The sequence below is a fragment of the Eptatretus burgeri genome, chromosome 6, assembly GCF_056783735.1.
Source record: "Eptatretus burgeri isolate ZD-2024b chromosome 6, Ebu_testis_v1, whole genome shotgun sequence".
Taxonomy (NCBI): Eukaryota; Metazoa; Chordata; class Myxini; order Myxiniformes; family Myxinidae; genus Eptatretus; species Eptatretus burgeri.
In genome coordinates, this window is record NC_140966.1 from 3,845,001 (window position 1) to 3,869,167 (window position 24,167).

General features: G+C 40.7%; 2 protein-coding genes across 15 annotated transcripts in view; one reads left to right on the forward strand and one right to left on the reverse strand.

The window, feature by feature from the left end:
- LOC147024136 (trafficking kinesin-binding protein 1-like) overlaps window positions 1-24,167 on the reverse strand; it is a 142,380-nt gene that overhangs the window by 77,189 nt on the left and 41,024 nt on the right. For 8 of the 11 annotated variants that reach the window (XM_085883733.1, XM_085883734.1, XM_085883732.1 and 5 more), the window contains 2 exons: window positions 6,870-6,946; window positions 1,970-2,086 (listed from right to left, as the gene is read on the reverse strand). In XM_085883733.1, coding sequence (XP_085739859.1) covers window positions 1,970-2,086; window positions 6,870-6,946 — 194 coding nt within the window. Of the gene's footprint in view, window positions 1-1,969; window positions 2,087-6,869; window positions 6,947-19,404; window positions 19,537-24,167 lie in introns of those variants that run through there. The other 3 variants (XM_085883738.1, XM_085883737.1, XM_085883735.1) reach the window with 3 other exon arrangements.
- Window positions 1-24,167, forward strand: part of LOC147024137 (uncharacterized) — a 74,134-nt gene that overhangs the window by 48,837 nt on the left and 1,130 nt on the right. Inside the window, exon 1 of one of the 4 annotated variants that reach the window (XR_015058885.1) lies at window positions 19,553-19,786. The exons of 2 other annotated variants lie outside the window; for them this stretch is intronic. The gene's annotated coding sequence lies outside the window, so the exon portion shown is untranslated. Of the gene's footprint in view, window positions 1-19,552; window positions 19,787-23,375; window positions 23,840-24,167 lie in introns of those variants that run through there. One more of the 4 variants, XR_015058888.1, reaches the window with a different exon arrangement.

The following is a 24,167-nucleotide window of genomic DNA, read 5'->3' on the forward strand; positions in this document are numbered from 1 at the left end:
AGAGAAAATACCATCTTGGTACCAGCAAACAATTACATGACTGAGAGTACATAGCAGAAAAAGCATCATGTCACTTATGTGGACAATGATGCAGATGATGTTGTTATTCATGAATCGATGAAAATTCCTGGTGACTGGATTCATGATTTTGATTCTGGCTGCAATAATCTTAGCTGTTGCACAACATAAGTTTGAGATCCGTTCATCCAACTGTAAGGCAGCGACTTCAAATAAACCAGATTCAATGAGGAAATTAGAGCCATGTGGAGGCGAATATGGGGTGATTCATTGAAAGCCGACAGTGAACCAGGGCTTGAGTAACAGTCAACAAGGACTATGACAAGCTTGTGGGAAAGTTGCAATGCTTGGGCCCTTACAGCGATGTTTCAGGTGCATCTTTTGAGAAATGTAGTGCAAGGCATGAATATGTACGCACACTATATTGTTGATAACACTATTTAACTGGTATCTGATTAAGCAGAAGGGGATTATACAAAACAGTCTGTCTTTCAGGTATGTGTAAAATATTTTTGTAGCGACAGAAATGCAAGGTGGATTGTAATGCTTTTTTTTCAGAATTGGTTGATCACTGAAGCTGTGTATCCCACCTACACTGTTGTAGCTGTAGCTGTATCTGTATCTGTATCCCACCTACACCCCCACCCCCCTTTTTTATCCTCATTTGAAGTAATATCACAAAAGACTGTTCTTTTGTATCACAAAATAAGTGGATTGTCCTAGTTACTGTTCCCATCTGATGCCCTGTTTCATGATATGGATAATTCTGATCATCTAATCCCAATATCTTCGAATGTCCTTGTAATTCATGGGCAGTATACTGATGTCTCATGATAGCTTTATCTTGCACGTGGTTTATATATACGAGCTTCTGTATAAGCCCAACGTCACCACAAGGCAAAGCTCAAAAACTAGGTGAACAGTACCATTGTGCGAAGTAATTGTAGAGACCGAGGAGATTAGGCCAGAACAGAGACAATTGACTTTAATGCTATTGCAATGGTCCAAGCACAAGTTAAACTAGAGTAATTTGATTGTGCGCAGTCGACGGGTATGCCTCCGCTCTCCCGCACAAACACTTGACCTTTATCATATCTGGCCCAAAATCTAATCAGTTAATTGCCCTGTCTAACTTTACCTTTGTACCAAGTTTGATGAAATTCTGTCCAATATTTCTTGAGTTAGGGTGTAAACAGTAAAATTTCAGAGTTTGACCTTGACCTTTGACTTGACCTTTATCAGATCTGGCCCAAAATCTAATCTAATCTAACTTAATTGCCCTGTCTTACTTTACCTTTTTACCAAGTTTGATGAAATTCTACAATTTGCTTCTTGAGTTATCGCGTAAACGAAAATCCGGACGGACGGACAACCCGGAAACATAATGCCTCTGGCACCCTTGGTGCGGAGGCATAAAAATAAAAAAAAATCTTGAAATAGGGACACAATGGAAGTTATCAGCAGCCCAATACTGGCTGGGCAAAATCTCCCCTTGGTTTTGGGAAAGTTGCAATGCTTCGGCCCTTCAAACAGCATAGACAGTAAAAATGAAGAGCTACAGCCAGAAAGCCAGTCATCATGATCATCATGTCCCATTCTCCCAAACTACCGAAGTTCTACCGAAGCAGTTTCTTGGCCAGGGTTACAATTTTGGATGGGTTGCCACTCCAACGCAGGATACTCGAGTGAGTGTGCACGAATTTGCAATTTGTTCATGGTGTCGGCGATAGCTCACCTACTCTTCGCCAAGGACATGGTGGGATCTTTAACATCCAACAACTAATGCTGACAGATGGGATGCCCAGTTTAATGTTCATCAGAAAGCCAGTTCCGAAGTTTAAGTTGGTTTTTTTTTTAAGTCAATGGATGGTCCGTCTTGCTGGGATATTCAGTGATAAATTTGGCACGACTGATTTGCTAAAGGCAAAGGGTGATGCTGATTTTAGATTACCTGCTCAACAGAATGCTCCAGCTCTTCATCCTGATTTTCCACACGCTCTTCTAATCTGCGGTTTTTATCAAGCAGAGTCTGCCCAATCCGGGCAGCCAACTCCAGGTCCCGTTCCTTCTGCCAGACACATGATTTGGGAGACTTTATAGCATGTGGTCAAGCCTCATCATTTAGTCAAAGTAAAGAAGGTTGCACAAAATGAGACATTTTGTAATGTACTGAAAGTCAGAAAATCACACGTTACAAAAAGCAGTTTAGACTAGCAATATAATGGAAAATTACTTTTGCAGAGGATTTGCAAGAAATGTTAGTTATGGTTTTCTTGCTTCAAATGTCAAGGTTTTCCACAAAGTGCTGTAATACATCGGGCCAAATACACTTAAAAGTAAGCCAGTGATGTTTAGCAAGCCTGATTTGTATGCTTGTGATGCGATTAAATCTGGTGCAACAACACCAAGCAGTAAATCTCTCGAGGTTGCATTCTCCGCATCAACTAAGAATTGACTTCCAGTGAGGAATTGGAGAATGTTTTAACCTACAGCATAAAAATAGCCATCAGCAATTGCTTAACATTTGCTGCTATATTTTACCTGCAACAAGTGGCAGGTCGACAAGAGCTTCCCGTTGTTGTTGATGTTGGGGATATTGTTGGGGGGTTGATTTTTGAAATGTGCACCCATTGGTCGGCCAGCTGCCGGACGACACCCACACCTGTCACTTGACTCCACCCACCAAAGCACCCAGACAAAATTAAATGGCCGCCATCTTGGTTGTCTGGTGGGCCTAACACATCAGGTCTGTCGACCTATGCCGATTATACACTGTCCTACTTTGTTGCGTCAGATTTCCATTGGCTTTGTTTGGGTCGAGTGTTAATCACGATGAGGGACCCGGAAAAATCCAATCATATGTGGAATAAAAATCATTTGTAAGGTTTAATCAAGCCTGTACGCATATCCCTAAAAGTATAGCGTTGCATAATTTTTGAATGGCCCCACATTGGGCTAAACAATCGTGACCGTGTGACAAATCCGCTCGTTCTGACATAACTGTGATGAATCAACTCTTTTAATAGCGCTTTAAATGCTTGTTTCCCAATCAACCCATAAACGGATTTTTAAGGCCAATTTCACTGCTGCTTAATGGTGAAGTCCCGTACTTCAAATGACCACGTGCAGATTTTTATGAACAAGAGGTTTATTACCACAGAGAATGGGAGAGCAGGAGGGTGGAAGAGAGGGAAAGGGAGAAGGACACACACACACACACACACACACACACACACACACACACACACACACACACACACACACACACACACACACACACACACACACACACACACACACACACACACACAACAAAACTGAGGTAACAGATATAAAAGGTAAATCCCTTGTTCAGAATCACTATGAATCTTATCGATCTAATCTTATTCATTCACACTGGAACATGGGACAGACACGGCGCATGCTTAATTAGACAGATAAGAGAATGCAGTCTGAGCCGTGGGTAATGATCCTTTTTATTCTCAGACCCAGCTTTCACCAGATAGACACGTGGGACATGAGCAAAGATGACGGAGTTCAGTGGACAGAAGAGGCAAAAAATATTTATTTTGTGTCGTAGGTTGTGACCACAGTGCGGTCATTCTTGTTTTCTCCACAAGAGCGAGGCTAATGAAAGAGCAATGTGAAATTGACAGTGGGATAAGCAGGACAACAATCAGGTTTCTGTTCGTTATTCCCTACATGCTAGGGAATAAGGAACAGGAAAGGAAGAGAGAAAGAAGGGGAATCTTAAACATCCACCAACTAATGAGAGATAAGGCCAAAAAACGATTTATCGCAGGATATCTCAAAGGGTTCTGGACGGATTCAGACAAAACTTGGTGGACAGACAGTGTGTGACAAGGATGAATTGATTAGATGTTGATGAAGATCCGGATCCAGATCCGAAAATTTATTTATTTTTGTGTGTTTGTCTGTCGTTTGTTTGTGAATAGGATATCTCAATAAGTTATGGATGAAAACTTTTTCAGATATCCTGCTCATAGACAAACACATTGAAAACAGCAAGTAAGAGGGTTGGGTTAGGAGGGGTTAATGGGCTAATGAAGATCCTGGGTCAGGACGGGGGATGACACGAGTCAGCTGTGCACCGCATATTTGAAGCAGTAGATGGAAGAATGGGAAAGAACGACCCCTGGAAAGTGGTTCAACAAATGTGAGAAGTGAGGAATAAAAGAGTTAAAGTCAGCCTGGATTTTTGAAGTTTAACCAAGAAGAGGGTTACTGGAAGAACATGTGAATCCTGGAATTGGTGAGGATCGTCGGAAGACTGAGAGAGTAGAGGGAGCAATATTGGAGAAGAGGCGGAAGAAAACAGATACCACCAACCTGCCTGCGAAGTGAAAGCAACAGATCTTGTGCTTCGGCTTCATCATGGTTGATTCCAATAATATCGAGAGCTTTAGATTTCACAGAATCCAGGAGAGACAGATGTGATGCTGGGTCACCAGTCCATGGAGTGGAGCAGTACTAAATTGAGCTATGGACAAAGTCCTTTTTGAATGTAACTCTGTTGATATAACTCTTTCTTCAGATAATCAGATGCCTTGGCTGTGGCTGGCTTTGGACACCAGCTTTGCTATGTGGTTGGCCCAGGAGAGGGCATGGCTGATGGTGAGGCCTAGAAGTTAAAGAGACTCGACCTCTTCCAGTGACTGACCATGAAAATAGACAGGTGGGTGAGTTTCACGATCCTTCCAGAGTGACACGGTGAGATTTTCCAGGATTAAAGGACATGTTCCATTGATCAGACGTATTTAATCAATTCCAGAGTGGTGCAGTTGATGTCTGACAAGCAGTGGAATGGGGTACTTACTGTATGACACAATGTGAAGTCGTCTGTAAAAGGAAGAGGGTTTTCCAGAGCATCAAAGAGGTCATTTACATAACTTAGGAACAAGACTGAGCTCAACACACTGCCTTTGGGGAGTTCCAGCTTCCAATGGGAGAGGGAAGAAGAGGGTTGCATTAATGGTAACAGATTGACTGCAGGAGTGGAGAAAGTCAGAAATTCAGAATGAAGGCAAACTTCTTCGCCACAGGCAGAGAGCTTGGCAAGCAAAGCAGGATGCCAGATTGTGTCGAATGCCTGAGATATCTCCAAGGAGATGGCGTTGACCTCTTGATTGAGATGTAGGGCATCCAGGCTTTGCTGAAAGAGTAACAACATTTTTATTTTACCAATCTATCTATAATTCCAGCAATGTGTGTGTCTGTGTGTGTGTCTGTGTGTGTGTCTGTGTGTGTGTCTGTGTGTGTGTGTGTGTGTGTCTGTGTGTGTGTCTGTGTGTGTGTCTGTGTGTGTGTCTGTGTGTGTGTCTGTGTGTGTGTCTGTGTGTGTGTCTGTGTGTGTGTCTGTGTGTGTGTCTGTGTGTCTGTCTGTGTGTCTGTCTGTGTGTCTGTCTGTGTGTCTGTCTGTGTGTCTGTCTGTGTGTCTGTGTGTGTGTCTGTGTGTGTGTCTGTGTGTGTGTCTGTGTGTGTGTCTGTGTGTGTGTCTGTGTGTGTGTCTGTGTGTGTCTGTGTGTGTCTGTGTGTGTCTGTGTGTGTCTGTGTGTGTCTGTGTGTGTCTGTGTGTGTCTGTGTGTGTCTGTGTGTGTCTGTGTGTGTCTGTGTGTGTCTGTGTGTGTCCGCTGTTTCTCGACAACCACTGGTCCAATCCAATTGAAACTTGCCAGATATATTGCTGGGGACCTGAGGATGTGCCTTTTCAAGGTTTGATATTAATCGGACAAGTGCTTCCCAAGTTATGGCCATTTATTTACCAAACCAATGACAAGACACGTTCTTGCTGGGCGTGGCCGATGGGGAAGGGAAGCTCAGCCACGTTCCCCATTACAGGTTACAACGCATGGGCTTCCGGAGAGTGATGAATTTGTGTATTCTCATAATTTCTCGATTTCTTATGCGCATTTAGAGATAAACACAATGCCCCAAGTTATTATCGTTTTCATATTAGACGGTGCATAAATTTCAGCAACATCAGAGTGCTGGTGTGCTCCGAACCAGGAAGTAAATTTTTTTTCTCTCTTCTCTTTTTGTTTTTCCTTGCGACGACATTGCGAAAAGGTAAAATACGTTGGCGCTAATTGAATAATTGGCCATTAAAACCTAAATTGCGAATCATCGTAACTGTGATATGCGAACTTCCGCGCCACGCACGTACGTGCACGTGAGAGCGAAGAAACGGCCTGTGCGGTTGTTGTTTCTTGCTCGCGGTTGGAATATTTATTTATTCTTTTTTTTTTTTTACGGGCACATACTAGTATCTATAATTTGACCACCAGCAATTCAATTCATCGTGGCCTCAGGATGTAAAAATTCAAGATTTTTGCATGCAAAAACAAAAAACAAATACTGTGATTTCTATAATTTGCTTCATAACCCTGATAATGTTTTGCAATGCTGAACATTGTACTTTTATTGTTTTGTTTTTTTTCACCCAACTGCCAAAACAATTTTTGGGCTTGGATTATCTTTTTTGGGAGAATCCGAAACTGTTCTATTCAAGTTGTTTAAGGAGAGAAGTGACAATATAAATGTTATAAACACAAGGGGGAATGGAGAGCAGGGGCAAGAGTAAATTTGCCTTTTTTGTATGTGCAGTATGGAGAAGGACCCTAAAGCCTGATAGTCGAGCTCCATTTTTTGTCATGAATTAAAGAAGAAAAAAAAAACTTCAGTTTTACTTGAAAAACACACAATAAACAAAAACTGATACGTATAACTCCACAAGAAAATTCCAGCAGATCACAAATGACATCTTAGTTGATAGGAGTATTTACTCCAACTGATATCAAGTCTTTGGTTGATAAGACTAGTTGCAGCTTTACCTCTTCCAGAAGGTGATATACTGCTTCAATATCATTGTAGGTTCTGTTCATCTGGCCAGCACGCTCAGCACAAAGAACTGCATGGCAACAAAGCACAGTAATCAGAAAAGAAACAACACATTCATCCACAAAGGAAGAGTAATGGCCTTAGAAATGAGAATATTTTAAGGAAGGCACAACGACAGCTGAGAAATCGTGAATTCCAGCTTGAACCCATCAGGAAACAATGCAACGAATGAAATTAGGAAACACAATTAAATATTCTCATTTTTAACTGTCCACAATTCATGCATTTCCTTTATATAGCCATGTCCATCGATATCCGCTGATTTTTTTATGCTGTATGACATACACTACGGGTTAAAAGTGTGAAAGCAAGTTTGGAGGAGGAAAAAAAACCCAACAAGAATGAAAATATTACATGCAATGTTAAATTTATTATTTCTGATGCAATTTAAGAACAAGTCCATTTCAATAGAACAACAATAACTTGTTTTTTTTAAAGATTCTCAAACAGTAATTTCATTTGAAAAAGGAAATAGCAACTCACGTAGACTCTTCTCAAGACTAATTTTGAAAAGATAATTGCAAAAACCTAAAAGATTCCTTGTTTTGCAAGAAAAAAAAATATTCAAAATCTATCTCAAAGAAGTTTTATCGAAACAATAATCGACTGTATTTGCCATTTTAACACTTTTGTTTCGTCTCGGATTCTAGAAATTAATTTTAAAGTCTCATGTTTGGGGTATTCTCGAAGTTTAAGGTTTAAGAATAAAATTTCAATGAGATCAATTTTTTTTTTCATTGCAAATTCACCAAAAAGCTCATTTGAAACAAGCATATTCATTATAACGGCCAAAGTGAGTCACGCACGTGCATATCATGAACCAAGAAGCACAAACATAGTCATTACACTTGGCAACAAAGCTCACTACTTATCAAGAAGGATAATGCTCACGCTTTACGAAGACACGTTGTGGGGATATGGTTAGCACATTGTTATCCTCGGTTCAGTATATAATATAAAATATAAGATTCATAAAATTGCACAATTACACAAAATTCAAAATACCCCACAAAAATCCAGTTCAATGCTTGTTTAATGTACACTCCACCATATCTTATGATGCAGCCATCTTTCAATCCAAATCATACTGATTTTGATTCATAAAATGGCTTGAGCACTAAACATGGCCAAATCCTTTGATTATGACTTCTGAGCTATTCACAGTTGCCAAGAATTAGTGCTCACAGTGGCATTCTAAAAAAACATTTACATACACACACACACACACACACACACACACACACACACACACACACACACACACACACACACACACACACACACACACACACACACACACACGCAGCAGAGATGCATTTTGGGAAAAGTTTCAAGCCTCAATAGGGCCCAGATAGGTGAAATGACTAAAAACTATTACATAGCCATGCAACATGGCTGCATTTAATTAATCATATTATAAACATGGTACTGCACAAAAAGTGAAAAATTCCAAGGAGGCAGAGAAAGTGTTTCAACAAATATTAAAATATCTTCTCACCAAAAGTATTTTTACGATTCTTTCACAAAAGTATTTGCACAAAAATGAGCGATCAAAATATTGCCCCCAAGACAATGTCAGCAGCCCTTTGAGAACTAGTTTTGACCTCCAAGTAAACAACAGGAATAACCACAATGTATTTAACAATGACAAATCAGTTCCACAAAACATCCAAGGCCTCCTGTACAATCCAACATATTCTCCGCATGTTGGAAGGCATGGAATTGCCAGAGAAATTCACAAATCTGAGGCTGAGATGACTGTCACAACAGTTTATCGAATCAAGTAGCAAGTTTTCATCCAATCACAGTTCTTCGAAACATTTTTCTTTCAGTTGACGAAATATTAAGTTTTCCTTTTCAGGGTTTGGTGGTGTTATCGTGGTATTTGTTCTCTGGGATTTCCAGCTGCATAGCTCAACTATGCCATTGACAGTGAAGCAGAAGACAAAAGTGGTGGTTCTGTGGTACAAGACTAAATCATATGTAGACACCCGAGGGTGGTTCTGCCGGGTGTACGACCTCAGAACATGTGACGGACCCACAAATTGTGCCATTCAACGTATTGTGAAACATTTTGAGCACAAGGGTACAGTGCACAACCAGAGCAAGGGCAACAGTGGCAGGCCAGCATCAGTAACCAAGAGCCAAACCAACATAGACGCCGTGCGGGATTCTGCAGTGGACAGTCCCATGAAGTCCCACCGCCGGCGCTCCCGTGAGCTCAGCATCAAACCAATATCAGTCTGGCATATCCTCACGAAGGAACTGAAGCTTTTTCCATACATCATCTCTATTAGGCACAAACTAAGTCAAGATGACATGAGGAGGAGACATAATATGTGCAATTGGCTCAGTGAAAGGAAGGAGCGGTACCCAAACTGGATCAACCTGATCGGGTTCAGTGATGAAGCCCATTTCCACTTGAACGGTGCCATCCACAAGCACAACAACATTTTCTGGGGGACAGAACCACCTGAGGAGATCACTGAGAGGTATCTGAAAGGGCCGAAGGTTGCATGCTTCTGCGCCTTCAATGCCAGATGGGGAACGCTAGGGCCTTACTGGTTTGAGAACGACAACAGCAGGAAGGTGACACTGGATGATCTGAAGCAGGAGTTGTCAGACTACCTCCAGGCAGTGCCACATGAGACCGACAGGAAAGTTGGACAGAACTTTGGAGTCAGGATCAATGCCCGTCAGAACCACGTCATCGATGAACGTCAATTTCAAGGATTTTGCATAAATGCCAATTTCAGACCTTGGGCTCTCACTAACTCTAGCAATGACTTACTGCAATAGTAATCAGTGATAGAAAATGCCATGTCATAAGCTTTCAAGAAATGTTTGGTTCACATTTCTGAGGTTTCTGTTTCTTTGTAAATAAACATTTAAAGTTGCATCGCTCCTTTTGAAACACTCTGTATACGTCATAACCTGAAAAGTGAGAAAAGATTCAGTTTGTAGAAAGTATGCTGTATTAATTCATATATTTTGAAATTGTCATTTAATTTTTTTTGGCCCTCCCTATAGAACACAGGTGGGAAAAAAAATTAGTAAAAAGTCTTCAAATTTGTGCACATCACTTAGGCCAAATAGTAAATAATATACAAACTGTTATTTCAACAACATGACAATGACAGTCAAAAACTAGAAGGGCACAAGGTAGAGCGCATACCTCCATCATGTCATGCCTGATCCAGAAGAACATATCGGGCTCAATCAATACATTTTTAAAATATCAGGTTACGTATCGTTTTTGACCCAATATCTCAATGGTGAAGAATCACTTTGAAAATTGAATAAATCTCGCATCCAGATCCGGATTTGGATCTTCACCAAAATCAAATCGATTCGTCCTTATCACATACCCAACGTGTCCACCAAGTTTTGTCCGAATCCGTCCACAACTTTTTGAGATATCATGCTCCATATAATTTTTGGCCCCACCTCTCAAAGGTGAAGAATCACTTTAAAAATTCCAGTAGTCGGATCTGGATCCGTATCTTCACCAAAATCTAATCAGTTCGTCCTTGCTACAAAACCCAACCTCTCCACAAAATTTCATCCAGATCCGTCCACAACTTTTTGAGATATGCTGCACACAAACAAATGAATGAAATTGCTCGTTGAGCAAGCAATTGCCGGAATAACTTTGTCATATCTCCATGATCTCTGAAAAAACAAAAACCTGGAAATCAATTTGGTTCTTATAAGTCGATAGTGCTACTGTTTAATGAGTTATAGCACTTAGTTTGGTCATGATCATAACTTGGAAGTCAATCGGACTTGAAATGGCGTTTTTATCGCAATTTGAAATTTTTGACCCGACCCCCTGACATTCGACCCCCGACCGCTAAGAAGGGTGTTGGTGTGACACCCCAATGAGACATATGGTTGGATGCAGTATTGGAAGATGCACATTTTGGATTTGGTTTGAAGTCGATATGACCATTTTAGCGGACGTTATTGCAAAAGTAAGAATTTCGGTTTTTCGGTGACCTTGACCTTTGACCTAGAGTCACCAAAAACGACAAGTGTCTAAGTTGGACCATGGCCGACGTCTGTACCCAGTTTGGTCATGATCGCTGAAACGGTGTGGCTGCTACAGGGTAAACAAACACACAAACAAACAGACAGAGACAGACACACACAGAATGACACACAACCGACCAACATAATTGCCGAAATCCGAAGGATTCCGTCAATCAACAAACAGACAGAAAGGGGTGAAAACAGAACCTCCTTCACCTTCAGTGGTGGAGGTAAAAAAAAGTTCTACACACAGTACTGACATAATGAATCAAGTTCATATTACATCATACTTGTATTAAAAAAATAAACCTGTTGTCATTGAGCACAAGCATGGAAAACATTACAATAGTTAACCTCAAGTTTAAAAATGAGATAGAGCGCGGAAGAATGATTAAAGCAATCGAAACGTTATGGGAATGGGATACAATATTCCCAAGATGTGCAAACGCTTTTATATTTTTCAATATTGTGTCCCTCAACTTCAATGTACTTGGTCCCATCAAACTGTTATTTTTTTCCCTCGAAAATATAAAGTTCTCAAGATCACTTCTTCAGCAACATTTTGGTCCTTCCAGTTAGCTACTCGTCACCAGTGAATCTGCAGCTACACACGCAGTTGGGACTTCAGATATTAACAAAACAATCATTGCAGGCGCAGAAGTGGACTGTCCAGGAAGGATTCCAAATTCTAAAAGCCATAAGTCACCAACAGAAGTGTGCGCAACAAGGCTCTTGTGCATAGGCACGTTGTCATAGAGGAGGAGCACACCACGGGTCAAGGTCCATTGGCATTTGTCCTTCAAGGCCAATCCTACCACAATTTTCCCTGTAGATTATTGCAGTGTTGTGAAGCTTCTAGTCAATCAGCAAAATTACCTTCGAATCCCAGAAAACCCAAGGCCAATATCTTGCTGGTTGAGGAGTGGATGCATGCTTTATTGGACGTGGTGAACCACTGTGCTTACATTGTTGCATTGTTTCCAATTTGGTTTCAGCAACGAAGTGGTGAAGCCACATTCGTCAGCAATTACCAGAGGAACGATGAATTTGGTTGGATCTGTGTTGAACAAACAGTGAGTAGCCTGTGACACGATGCCAGCCATTGTAGTCAATTACAAGTATGGCGGTTTCTGAGGATCCATCTTTTTAAGACCTTAGACAAATACAAATGTTTCAAAATAGTGGCGAAAACACTGCCTTGTGAAATTCCAAGTTCTGTGGCTGTTTCATCAACGTAAGCAGGGCAATCCTCCATGATTAATGCTTCAACCTGGGCACATTTGTGGGTCAGTTGCATCTGCCAACAATCATGACCTGTGGTCATCTTCAAAGGTTTCAGGCCAGTGGATCAAGTCAGTAACCAACTTGGAGACTGTAGGATATGAGGGTGCACCTTCGCTCGACAGACAACTAGGCATTCATCAAGTTATTTGCAGTCGGCAGCTTTCTTTACATCAATCGATTTTCAGCAACGTTTTCTTCTTTATGTATATATTTATTTATTTTTTTCCACACTTAACCTTTTATGTGCAGACATTACAACAATAATACAAACAGGAACCATTCTCCCAGAAAGAAACATTCCTTCTGTTGTAAATGTTCTTCAGATGTCACAACATGGTTTTCCCATCTGCGATAGCAGTGTTGACGGTCGGTCTCAGTGTATTGTCGGGGGAGTTAAATGGCATCTGTTCTCAGGGTAAAAATTCTGTGCAGCTTACTGGTAGGCATGTGATTAAAGTTTAGTTTACACTCTCCTGTCTGGATGTTGTCCAATGCAAATGGTTGAATTCCACTGTTCTTAATGGACCACCTATGTGATTAATAAGTATGGAACTGACCATAGTACGATTCAATGTGTCACACTATTGTCGATTAATAGATCTCAAGGCTGAGGGGAAATACGTAAACACTTCAATTGTTGCAAAAGTTATTTCTTTATTTAATTTTAAACAAACCTACTTTAAAAGGCTGTTCCATCCAAGCTTCAATTGTTTGTTTGTTTTTGTATACAAAGTCGAGGCTCATGGAATAGCAGGAACATAGATTGGAACAGGACGCAACAGAACAAAAGGAACACTAGATAGAGAAAGAGAGGGTAAACACCAACAGCAAGGTTGAAGGATAAAATAGAGGAAGACTTGGAGGAATAAGGGATGTGGGGGGAAATGAGGGGTCGGGAAGGATGCATGGGGTGGATAAAATGGATACAGAAGCAAACTAGAGGGGGAGCACTCGGTAGAGTGAAAAACCTCCGCCGCCAATGCTGCTGTGTCACTTAAGTGAACCTGATATCCTATTCATTGTAGGTCAAAACGGATCAGACTCTACTGAACCACGATTGAATAAACTAAACTATATCGACGCGCATGTAGAAATGCCCAAAAATAAAATTGAAATTTTTTGAAAAAAAAAGTTGCAAAATTTCTAATTTTTTTTCTCCAACAATTTTTTTTGGAGGGGGGGTTGGAAATCACTTAAAACATGTAGAAATGCAAAAAAAAAATCCAAATATTTTTCAAATAAAATCGAAATTTTTTGAAAAAAAGTTGCAAAATTTTGTTTTTTTTTTCTCCAACAATTTTTTTTTTTTGGTTGGAAATCACTTAAAACATGTAGAAATGCAAAAACAAAAATTCAAATATTTTTCAAATAAAATCGAAATTGTTTTGAAAAAAAGTTGCAAAATTTTCTAAGTTTTTTTTTTTGGACCAAGTCCAAAATCTAATGGCATGATCCTTGGACCATACCTAAGGCCAAAAAAAAAAAAAATGTTGCATTGGTGTAACCCGCCCGACCCTAAAAATTCCGCCGACCCTACGTTTTTTTTTGTTTTTTTGCTATCGAAAAATTTTGCCGACCCTATTTTATTGCTATTTTTGTTGTTTTGCTATCGTTTTCAAGTATCTTGTTGATTGCGATCGCGATCGCAAAAACCCAGAAGTGTTTCGGACAGAACCCGCTGACAAAAAGGGTGGTACTCGAGCCGGGGGAGATTTTGGGAGGGATTTATTAGGGAAAAAAAAAAAAAAAGAAAAGATCCCGACCGACCTACCCTATTTTTCAGTGACCCGTTACGCCAATGCAACATTTTTTTTTTGGGCCTAATCCCCCCACCAAGTTTCGTCGAAATCCGTAATACTGTTCACAAACAAGCAAACAAATAAACAAACAGACAGGGTGAAAACAGTAACCTCCATCCATCTAAGATGGCGGAGGTTAACTATGAAGAAGTAAAAACTGGAAATTTGGAAGGAGGTGGACTTAGGGGTTGGGGGGGGGGTAGAAGGGATCAGGGTTTTGGATGGGGGATGATGTGAGATGATATCTTCATTGATATGGCAATGAAAAATCTTCACTAAGTGAGTTTAACTGTTATCCTTCTGAGGTCACCAAAATGAGTGCCAGCATGCTGTTATACTGTGTCGGAGTGGAGACCCGTCCAGGATTGTGCCCAATAGCCAAGGAGACTGCTTAGGCAGCACCAACGCTCTGCACAGAGTATGGATGGAATCTACGAGTGGCAAATCATTTTATCGAATCACTTTCTCGTTCACCAATTAGCAGGGGGGTTTTTTGTTTTTTTGGGGGGGAGTTCTGTATTTTTTCTCAAAATGGAGTGCTCATTACTAGACCAGGATGACATTTTATTTGGAATTTAACCGATACGAAATTTCTGTCCCTGAGCATCAAAATCAGCCTGTATGATGCTTCGATGGTGGAATGACTTTGGCAGATACCTTGCTTTTGTATTTTGCAGAGATAACTCAAGCATGTCATTGGCAGCGCTGAAAATTGCTTTTTTTTTCTCAGAATCAACAACAATTTCAGTTCCAAAATAATTACAGTGTTTGCAAAAGAGGTAAGGATTTAACATGTTAAATAAGATGGCGTAAAAGAGAGTGGATCATCAGCGGTAAACTTCTGATTCAATGGTTAATTTCGTTCTTTTCGAAAAAGTTTTATTTTATTTCAGTCGAGTAATATATACTGAGGAGCAAAAGAAACGCAAGTTCCGAAAAAATACGAAATTTCAGAATAGTAACCAATCGCATTTTAGAAAAGATGATGGTAAAATGATGTGACGAGTCCAGGGGATGTAATGTCATACAGTGACGTTAAACAATGAATTGTGCACGTGCATTGACAGGTGTTGGTGAAACACGCACATTGCCACTCGAAGGCATCCTTTATAAAGGGCTGTGTCAGAAAAACATTCATTGTTCGCTCTGGAAGGTGTACACGTTCCGCAAACGATGCCAAGACTTTCGACTGTGCAAAGAGGAATGGCCCTTGGAATGTTGCAAGGCGGTATGTCTGCAATCGATGTAGCCAGACAATTTGGATGTCATCTCACCACCATCACACGACTTGCCTAACGTCACCGGCTGACAGGGGTCGTTGCTGATCGTCCACGTTCCGGTCGACCAAGAGTGACAGCTCCTGCACAAGATCGGTTCATCCGGGTCATTCATCTAAGGAACCGTACTCAAGCAGCATCAAGAACAGCAGCCTTAGTTCAGAGACCAAGAGGGCCAGTATCCGCCGATACCATTAGATGTCGACTACGGGATGTAGGACTCCACTGTCGACGTCCTCATGTTGTTCCAATGTTTGCTGCACATCCTCAACTACAGTTCTTCCAACAGGACAATGCACGTCTTCACACAGCAAGGGTGTCGATGGCGTGTCTCACTCAGAACATCATCAACGTTCTTCCATGGCTGTCACTTTCCCCAGATATGGCTCCTATTGAACATGTTTGGGATGAAATTGGGCGTAGGATAGCTGCCGGGAGACATCCAACTACAGTTGCACAGTTGGAACAGAGATTGGTGTTTGAGTGGAACCACTTGCCTCAGGCATTTTTCCAGACTCTTGTGAACTCTATGAGGCGACGTTGCACCGCCTGTATGCAAGCCCAAGGTGGACATACACGCTACTGAAAAGACTGACTTTTCACTGGGGTATCTCCTCTTGACGGACTGTGGCAAATGTGAAAATCTTGCAATGCAATTTCAATATTCACTTTCAGCTCACAAATTGAAAGCATTTTTTCATTAAATGAGTGATTAGAATCAAAATAGTTTGTCTTCTGTTTGAAAACTTGACAAGACCTCGGACTTGCGTTTCCTTTGCTGTTCAGTATATTTGAACACTGGAGAACACAAAACGCCTTGTTTTGCACTTCCAAAAATTATCAGTTGGGAAGTACTTGGAAAAACATTTTACGCCATCTCAACCGATTAAATTTGCACTGAGGGTGGAGTAACTGCGAGATTCCGACAAAAATGGTGGCGTTAACAATGCAACTGACAAAGCTAACTTCGTCCAAAAGATCTGTTTGCTTCGAGCATCTTTTTCTCAAATATTGTTCCAAAATCGTCAGTTTATCCGAGAAGAGTTGGCAAAAGGTTCAGCTCTGGACTGTTCCTTATGACTCGTCGGCTTCATGTGGTTGCATTTACGCCTATTGTTCAAAGTTTACGAACACTGCTAATATAGATAGTACAAGTAAACGCAAAGCAAGAGTTGAAAAGATACTTCCGAAGTCCTTTTGCTCAAGACTGTGTGGGGAGAGGTGTTCTATGAACTGTCTAGTTCAAATCTGTAGCAGGAGGTATCCCTGCCTTATACACAGATGGACAACCCAAATTGTAATTATAAGGAAAAACATATCTGTAACACCTTTACTCGGTGCCTTAATCAAAGCACAACTGTAATGCTCAAGAACAATCAAAGCAATTAAAGCAATTTAAAATCAGTTTTGTATATCCGAACTTGAAAAAGATTGTAACTGACCAACCTCTTCCAGCATTGTGGGGGAAAAATAAAACACCTTCGTTACGGTTAAAATATACAAGTTCCCTTACAAGGACCTTCAACGCACGAGGCAATCAAGCCTGCGCAATGTTTGACAACCTTTGGTGTTTGTCCTTGTTCTATCGTATTAAATGCTGAGCATCAAGCAAGGAAGCAATACGTACTTTGATATAACAATAACGTACTTTTTAAGTCTTTGATATAACTTGGCCAGGGTTCAAACTGCTGACCTTCCATATTCAGAGCAGACATTCGAACCAATACACCACCGAGTCTGGTTCGGCATGTTTCCTCAGAAATCTGGCACACTTTACATACAATGAACAACTTGCTGAATAAACTGTGTGAAAAAAATAACAAAGGATAGCTTCACTTTTTAGTGTTTGCTATTAGAACTTGTATATCAGTTAACACGAATGTATTTTTTTGAACATTTGTTTTGCAAGCAAATAGTGACGGCACTTCTACGAAGCTCAGTGACTGTGTTTGTCTTGTCTAATGTTAAGAATGTGCCTCATCATAGGAAACCTTCAAACACAACCGCGTGAAAGACTTGAATCACCAAATTGTGCACCCAGTCTCCTGTGAATTTCAGCTCGCTGTGAAACAGCTTGGCGTGATGTCCTCCTACACAAGAAATTTAATGATGCACCTCTGTTCCACAGCACACAGGGCTATGTTGGCCATCATCTTGTTTTACCCAAAATTATTTGATCAACATTAATATCACTTCCAGTAGAACTTGCGATAAATATACAATATAAATGTGGAGCCTGGTGTTTGCTTAGTGTTTAGGGTAGCTGGCTTAGGATCTAAGGGTCCTGGGTTCGAGCTCCGTTGACTGCTGAATTAACACCAGGTGGGGTTGACTCAGTCTGCCATCCTTCCGAGGTTGAAAAAATGAGTACCAGTGTCCCGATAGAGGGGCACAGCATGAGTGGCATAGCCACGCTTCCAAGAAATGATAGTTACCCTGGCAGCCAAGCTGCCATACACAACAGAACAGAACATAAATGTACAAAATTTCAGCATTGAACTATTATTTTTATATGCTCTCTAATAAAAAGTTGAAGTCAAACTCAAACAACCCTCAAAATAGACCAACAACAAGATAAGGTAAAGCCACTCAGGACTAACTTTAAGCAAACATCCTTTCTCTCCCCACCCACACCCTCCATTACAAACATTAATATTGAATTATTCCCTCCCCCTCCTGCCCTTTGTTCTGCTATCAACAAGACAGACTGATACGATGGTGAAAAAAATATATCTCCAAATGGATAAAAAGGACTAAACCTGAGAATGTAAAAAGTGTACCAAAAAAAAAAAAACCATTAATACAAAACTTGATCAAACTCATGCTCAATCCTGCATATCCAAGAAACAGTATGACATTTCTATATTCAATGAGTACTGCTAAAACTGAACGAGTACTGCTAAACTGCAGGTTCTTGTTCCGATTCATGTTCTGCAGTGTTCGAAACACAACAAACAATTAAAATTAGGAACTTCCTCAATTACAGACCGATGTCTGTACACAGACAATCAAGTGAACCAATTGCTTAAGTCCCCTTTTGGCTTCCTATACGCGGGGTGAAAATGAAGAAAATCCGCAACACGCAGCGCTCCCTGAGTAAATGGACCCGCCGCAATTGTTTGTACTACATGCACACACTCCGAGCACATCAACGCCATTTACTCCGCCTTCGTTTTGCAGCAGGATGAGCCTCCTACCCTCGCTACCATGTAGGAGGCATAGAAGCAGAGTCGGCATGATGGCAATTGTTCTTTTTATTGATGCTTGTACCTATTATATTTTTTGTTAATACTTACCGATGTTATTATAATAAAATAAAATAAAAATCACTTTTTATTTCTAAAGTAATGTTTACCTCCTGTATTATTATTAGGGCTATTACCGATACCCCAATGAGGCCCTCATATACTGCTCATACAAAAGAAATAATGCTGCCAGGAACACATCTCCGTATAAACAATGGTATAAATGACCCCTTTTAGCACATTTTTGATTTGTGCTCTTTCCCAGGAACGCATCCTGAGTGTGAAGCGAGGGATTACTATAAATCTACTCGATTAAATAAGGCAATCCTCTGTACTGGGTGTGTGTGTACATCTGAAAATCATAGAAAAAAAAAACAGGACTGGCCCGATCTCAAATTTTGCACACGTGTCGGTAGTATCCAGGATCAATCAGCTGGTGGACACAAATAATAATAATAATTTTTAAAATATTCCTAAAGTGAGTGTTTCTAGTTACTGATAATGAAACAAAGACATTTCATATAACAGGGAGCCTTGATACCTGTATAAAAAGACAGGCCGACTAAAAGGCAAAAGACACCATTAGGCAACATATTTCAAATAATTTTCAACAGTGAGCCTTGGAGTTTCAAACTAAGCTTGACAACTGAAGAACACAAATCAATTAGATTTAAAACAAAATAAAAAGACAAGAGGGAATGCGAACTGCATTAATATTTATAACTCTTATTAATATTTATAACTACCAAATTTATTTTTTTTTAAATCAAATCAATGATACCAATGCTTCAAACATGAAGGCCATTATTACAAGAGGAAATAATTTCCAACCTGGCAGATATGCTCTCCTCTTTGAATTTCTCCACACTTAGCCTTCGTGTGCAGATGTTACAGCAATAATATGAACAGCAACCATGTGTTCTTCAGATGTTACATCAGCGTTTTCCCATCTGTGACAACAGTGTTGACAGTCCTGGTGGATTTTATGGAGAGTTAAGTAGTGTCCGTTCGCAGGGTAAAAGTTCTGTGCATTTTACTCGCACGCATGAGATTAATGTTTACACTTTCCTCCCCGTAAGTCGTGCATTGCAAATGACTGAATTCCACTGCGTGTTCTTAATGGATCACCTATGTGTTGATAAATGTGGGAGTAACCATAGTTTGATTCAAAATGACATGCCACAATGTGCAAATCGTTCGCCTTGAGCTGAGGGTAAGTTCAGATTCTTCATTTGCTGCAACAAAAAATATATATATATTCTCAGGCTATTCCTCCATCACAAATCAATTTGTACCTATGGTTATCTGGCAGTGACAATCATTATTAACAAGTTTATCTTACAGTCAACGTTTAAAAACGAGCAAGGCAGTAATGGCAAGCCTTTTAAACACAGCATAACCTTATTTTTTATCAACAAACTAGCAAATAGCCCCGAGAAATGGGGCCAAAACGATATATATAGAATGGTACTTCAAAAAGTTGTGGACGACTTTTGACAAAATTATGTGGAAAAGTTGGTTCGGTGACAAAAACAAGCCGATTCAATTTTGGTTCAGGCCCGGATCCAGATCAGGCTGAACAGTGGGATACAGAACGTAAACTCTTTAGCCTGGCAGAGGTATGCACTCAAACGGGTGCCGTTCCAGTTACTTCTGCCACCAAAGGTGGATGGAGGTTATGTTTTCACCCGTCTGTATGTCTGACGAGCTGTTTGTCCATAGTTTAAGCTTTTTTTGTAAATGTGGGTGATCTGAATTTTTTGTGAACTGTAGGTGACTGGCCAAGGACAGCAAAGCACATTTTTCATCACAATTCAAATCCGTATCTGGATACTAGAATTTTTAAAGTGATTCTTCAACATTCAAAGACCAAAAACTACATATAGCATGATATCTCAAAAGTTATGGGCAATTTGTAACCCTGGTGTTGACTTAATGGTTTGGGTGGTGGGCTTGGGATCCTAGGATCCTGAGTTCAAATCCTGCTTGGCTGTTAAATAATACGAGGTGGGGTTGACTCTGCCTGTTATCCTTCCGAGGTCGGCAAAAATGAGTGCCGGTCCCAATGGATGGATGGATATGGGCGATTTGGATTTGGATGAAATGGTGGAAAGTTTGGGTGTGCAACTCGGATTAATCAATTCAGTTTTGGTGAAGATCCGAATCCGGATACGAAAAATTTTCAAGTGAGAGTTGGGGCTAAAAAGGACACTCCATGCCATCTCAAAAAGTTGTGAATGGATTTGGATGAAACTTGGTGGACAGGTTGAGAGTGTGACAATGATGAAACTTTTCGATTTCAGTGAAGATCCGAATCCGGATCTGGATACCAGAATTTTTAATTTATTTTACGTGATTCTTCACCATTGATGTGAAAAATTCACCAATGGGTGAATTGATTCACCAATGGGAAAAAGGAGCATAGGTTCCCGGCGATTCGTGATTCAGAAGGAAAAATGAAAAATCCTGTAAAAAAAAAAAAAAACGCAAATACTCCTGCAAAGAAAACCCGCGAAAACGCGAAAAAGACCACGAATACGCCCACGAAAATGGCGAAAAAAACCGTGAAAACATGAAAAAGCCACAAATACGTGAAGCACAGGGTCACAAATGTCGAAGCAGTTCACATTTTATGAACCGCAAATAAGCGGGGTCCGATGGTAGAGCATTGATAGCTCAAAAAGTTGTGGACGCATTCTGCCGACACTTGGTCGACAGGTGAGGTGTGTGTGACAAGGTATAATCCATTCAATTTTAGTGAAGATCTGAATACGGATCTGAATCTGAGAATTTTAAAAGAGATTCTTCACCATTATTTGATGGTACTAAAAACTATATATAGCACGATATTTCAAAAAGTTGCGGACGAGTTTTGACAAAACTAAGTGGATGAGTTGGTGACGTGACAAGAACAAGCTGATTATACTTTGGCTCAGGTCCGGATGCAGATCAGGCCTATCGGTGGAATCCAAAATATAAATTGTTCAGCCTGGCGGAGGTTTGTGCTCTACCGAGTGCCGTCCTAGTTTTATTTTGAAATGTGAATTGAAACGAGCAAGGGCTAGCCGGAGCTGTATTGTTTCGATACTTTTTAATGGAGTGCAAGGATTGAGGGGGGGGGTTAGGATATCCGGCACTGCCCGGCTGGGTGAACTTTTCCTGGCGGTGATTTCAGGACCTGTTGGACATTGAATAACTATGGAGTTATTGGCCTCATGGTGGTAACCTTTTGCCTGTGGTCGGCAGCAGCACTGCCTGACTCCACTTCCCTACATACACTTTATAGCTGCCTTTTGGTGGCTTAAAATCTTGCCCAGATTCTGAAGTACCTACACCCAAAATTTGGGGCTTCCATGTACTATGGCTCGAAAGTGAAAACATACAAACACGTGAAAATATTTATAAGCTGATCATGCAATTTCACAATTTTAACATAAAGCTGGCCAAACAATTAAATTCAATCGATCAATAACTCGTGCACGAAATAACAGTGTTTCATTGCTCACCTTCACTCTTTCATTCCTATCTATTCCCGCCTCTGGAACAATCTCCCACAATCTATTTAATCCCACTCCTCTCTCCAAGTCTTCAAAACAGCTGTTCACCACCACCTCTTATCTTCCCCCATTCATCCACCCCAAACCCACCTCCTTCAAATTCCCCATTTTCCTTCCTGACAGTCCCTGTGGTGTCCATCTTACCCCATGTACCCTGCCCTATCCCTCTCCTTCCAAATAATTTCCAAATGTCTGTTCCCCACTGTTTTGTGCTTCCTTCTCCCACCCCTCTCTGTCTCCTGCCTTGTTTATATGTCATGTGTGTAAGCTCTTACACAAGCCTCAACATTGCATACAAAAAATAGAGTTGTGAGATTCTAGAATGGCTCACTCAGCTTGTTACAGTTGTGCAAAAGGTTTGGGGATGTGAACTCATTGAGTGCTGAGAGACCCAGGGGTATGCAGAGCTCTGGAGGCAAATCAACAGCTCTGTCGATGTTAGGAAGAGACCATTTCCAAGTTGCAAAAACCATTCAGCATATCTTTCACTCTTCTCGTCAACACCTCCATGACAAATGCGCAAAATTTCACAAAGGTTGAAAACTTCGAAGTTCTTCCATAACGGGGAGTTCTTCAAGCATGGCCCACAATCTGCGGGCATGAGGATTGGTAGGATTTTGAGATCGATATATACAGTACACACGAGTCTGTTTGTAACCTGGCGAAATAATTTTGTCAACGATGTTGGTTTGTAGCATTTGGGTGTCACACCATTTTCAAATGGTCACACCTTTGTCACAGCTCAAAGGCAAGTGCTTTGTCAAAAATAAGGAAAAGAAGGTATTAATGAAATTAATTATTCACACCGATGCATAATTATTTCAAAAATATACATATGTATAAAAACACATGCGAGTGCAATGTGATGAATAGCATTCCTGGCGTTAAAAACAAAAAAAAAAAAACAGGCCTTGGCCAATTTTTGTCATCATCTGCTTGGCAGCTCAAGCAGCTAAACACAACAAATTATTAACCAGAAACTTCTTGGAGCATTTTCTTAATCATTTACTTTTTGCTGAAAATACAAGTCAGCTCAATCACGATTAATTGTCAATGTAAATATTGTTATTATTGCTATAATAACCACACTGACTGACAGCAGTCAACAAAAATGTTATCAAGTTCTCCATCACACCAATTGTGGTTCAGTATTCTCCAGAATATTTTACTTCCACCCAGAAAATGGAGGCGCTCAATCTCTGAGCAACGGTTGGAGGGCCTCAATCTCAAGCAAGAGGTTAGGACCGTTTCAGGAAGCAAGAGGTTTCAGTGTTTACTCCCATCCTCCTCCCTCTCCTCTTTTACTGCTTGTTCATTATTTTAATGTTTGTGCCACCGTCAGTTCTATCACAATTTTCCATGAGTCTCATTTCTTCTTCTTTAAAGGCCACCATGAACCCACCTTATATTGTGGGATCGGTCTGGTGAAGCTTGGTCAGAGTCTTCACGAACCAACTGGCCAGGCCTTACGTTCTAATAGTTCGGGCAGGAATTTGACCGTGGTGTCGACGATGGCTCGCCTACTCTTCGCAAAGGGCCCCATGGGATCTTAAACGCCCACCAACAAATGCTGGCAGATGGGACGCAGTATAAAGTCCATCCGAGGGACGGCACACACATTGATGAATCAGAATCACTCTGCCTGTGAAACACCAGGGCTGACGGTTTATAGCTGGGTCGGAAATCAAACCAGGCTGGACAGCTTAGAGGTGAGTGCGCATACCTTGAGGCCATCCTACCAGCCCTCCATGAGCCTCAATCCTGGAAGGGAAAATAATAATTTTTTTTCAAGAACAAAGCTTATGATCATTCATTTTTGTCATGCCACAGTTGAAAAGGCTTGAGCAATCATGCATCGCAAACATGAAACCAGCAGACGACTGGCTGCAACACACTTGCTGACTTATAATGTTGCTGCCATCAATAACGGGACAGCGCAAGGGGCCCAACAAATTACTTTCACTTCATAAAATGACACAAATACCAAGAACAGGGTTAGTTTGGGATTTCATTTTTCAGGTTAGAAATCAAGTTTGA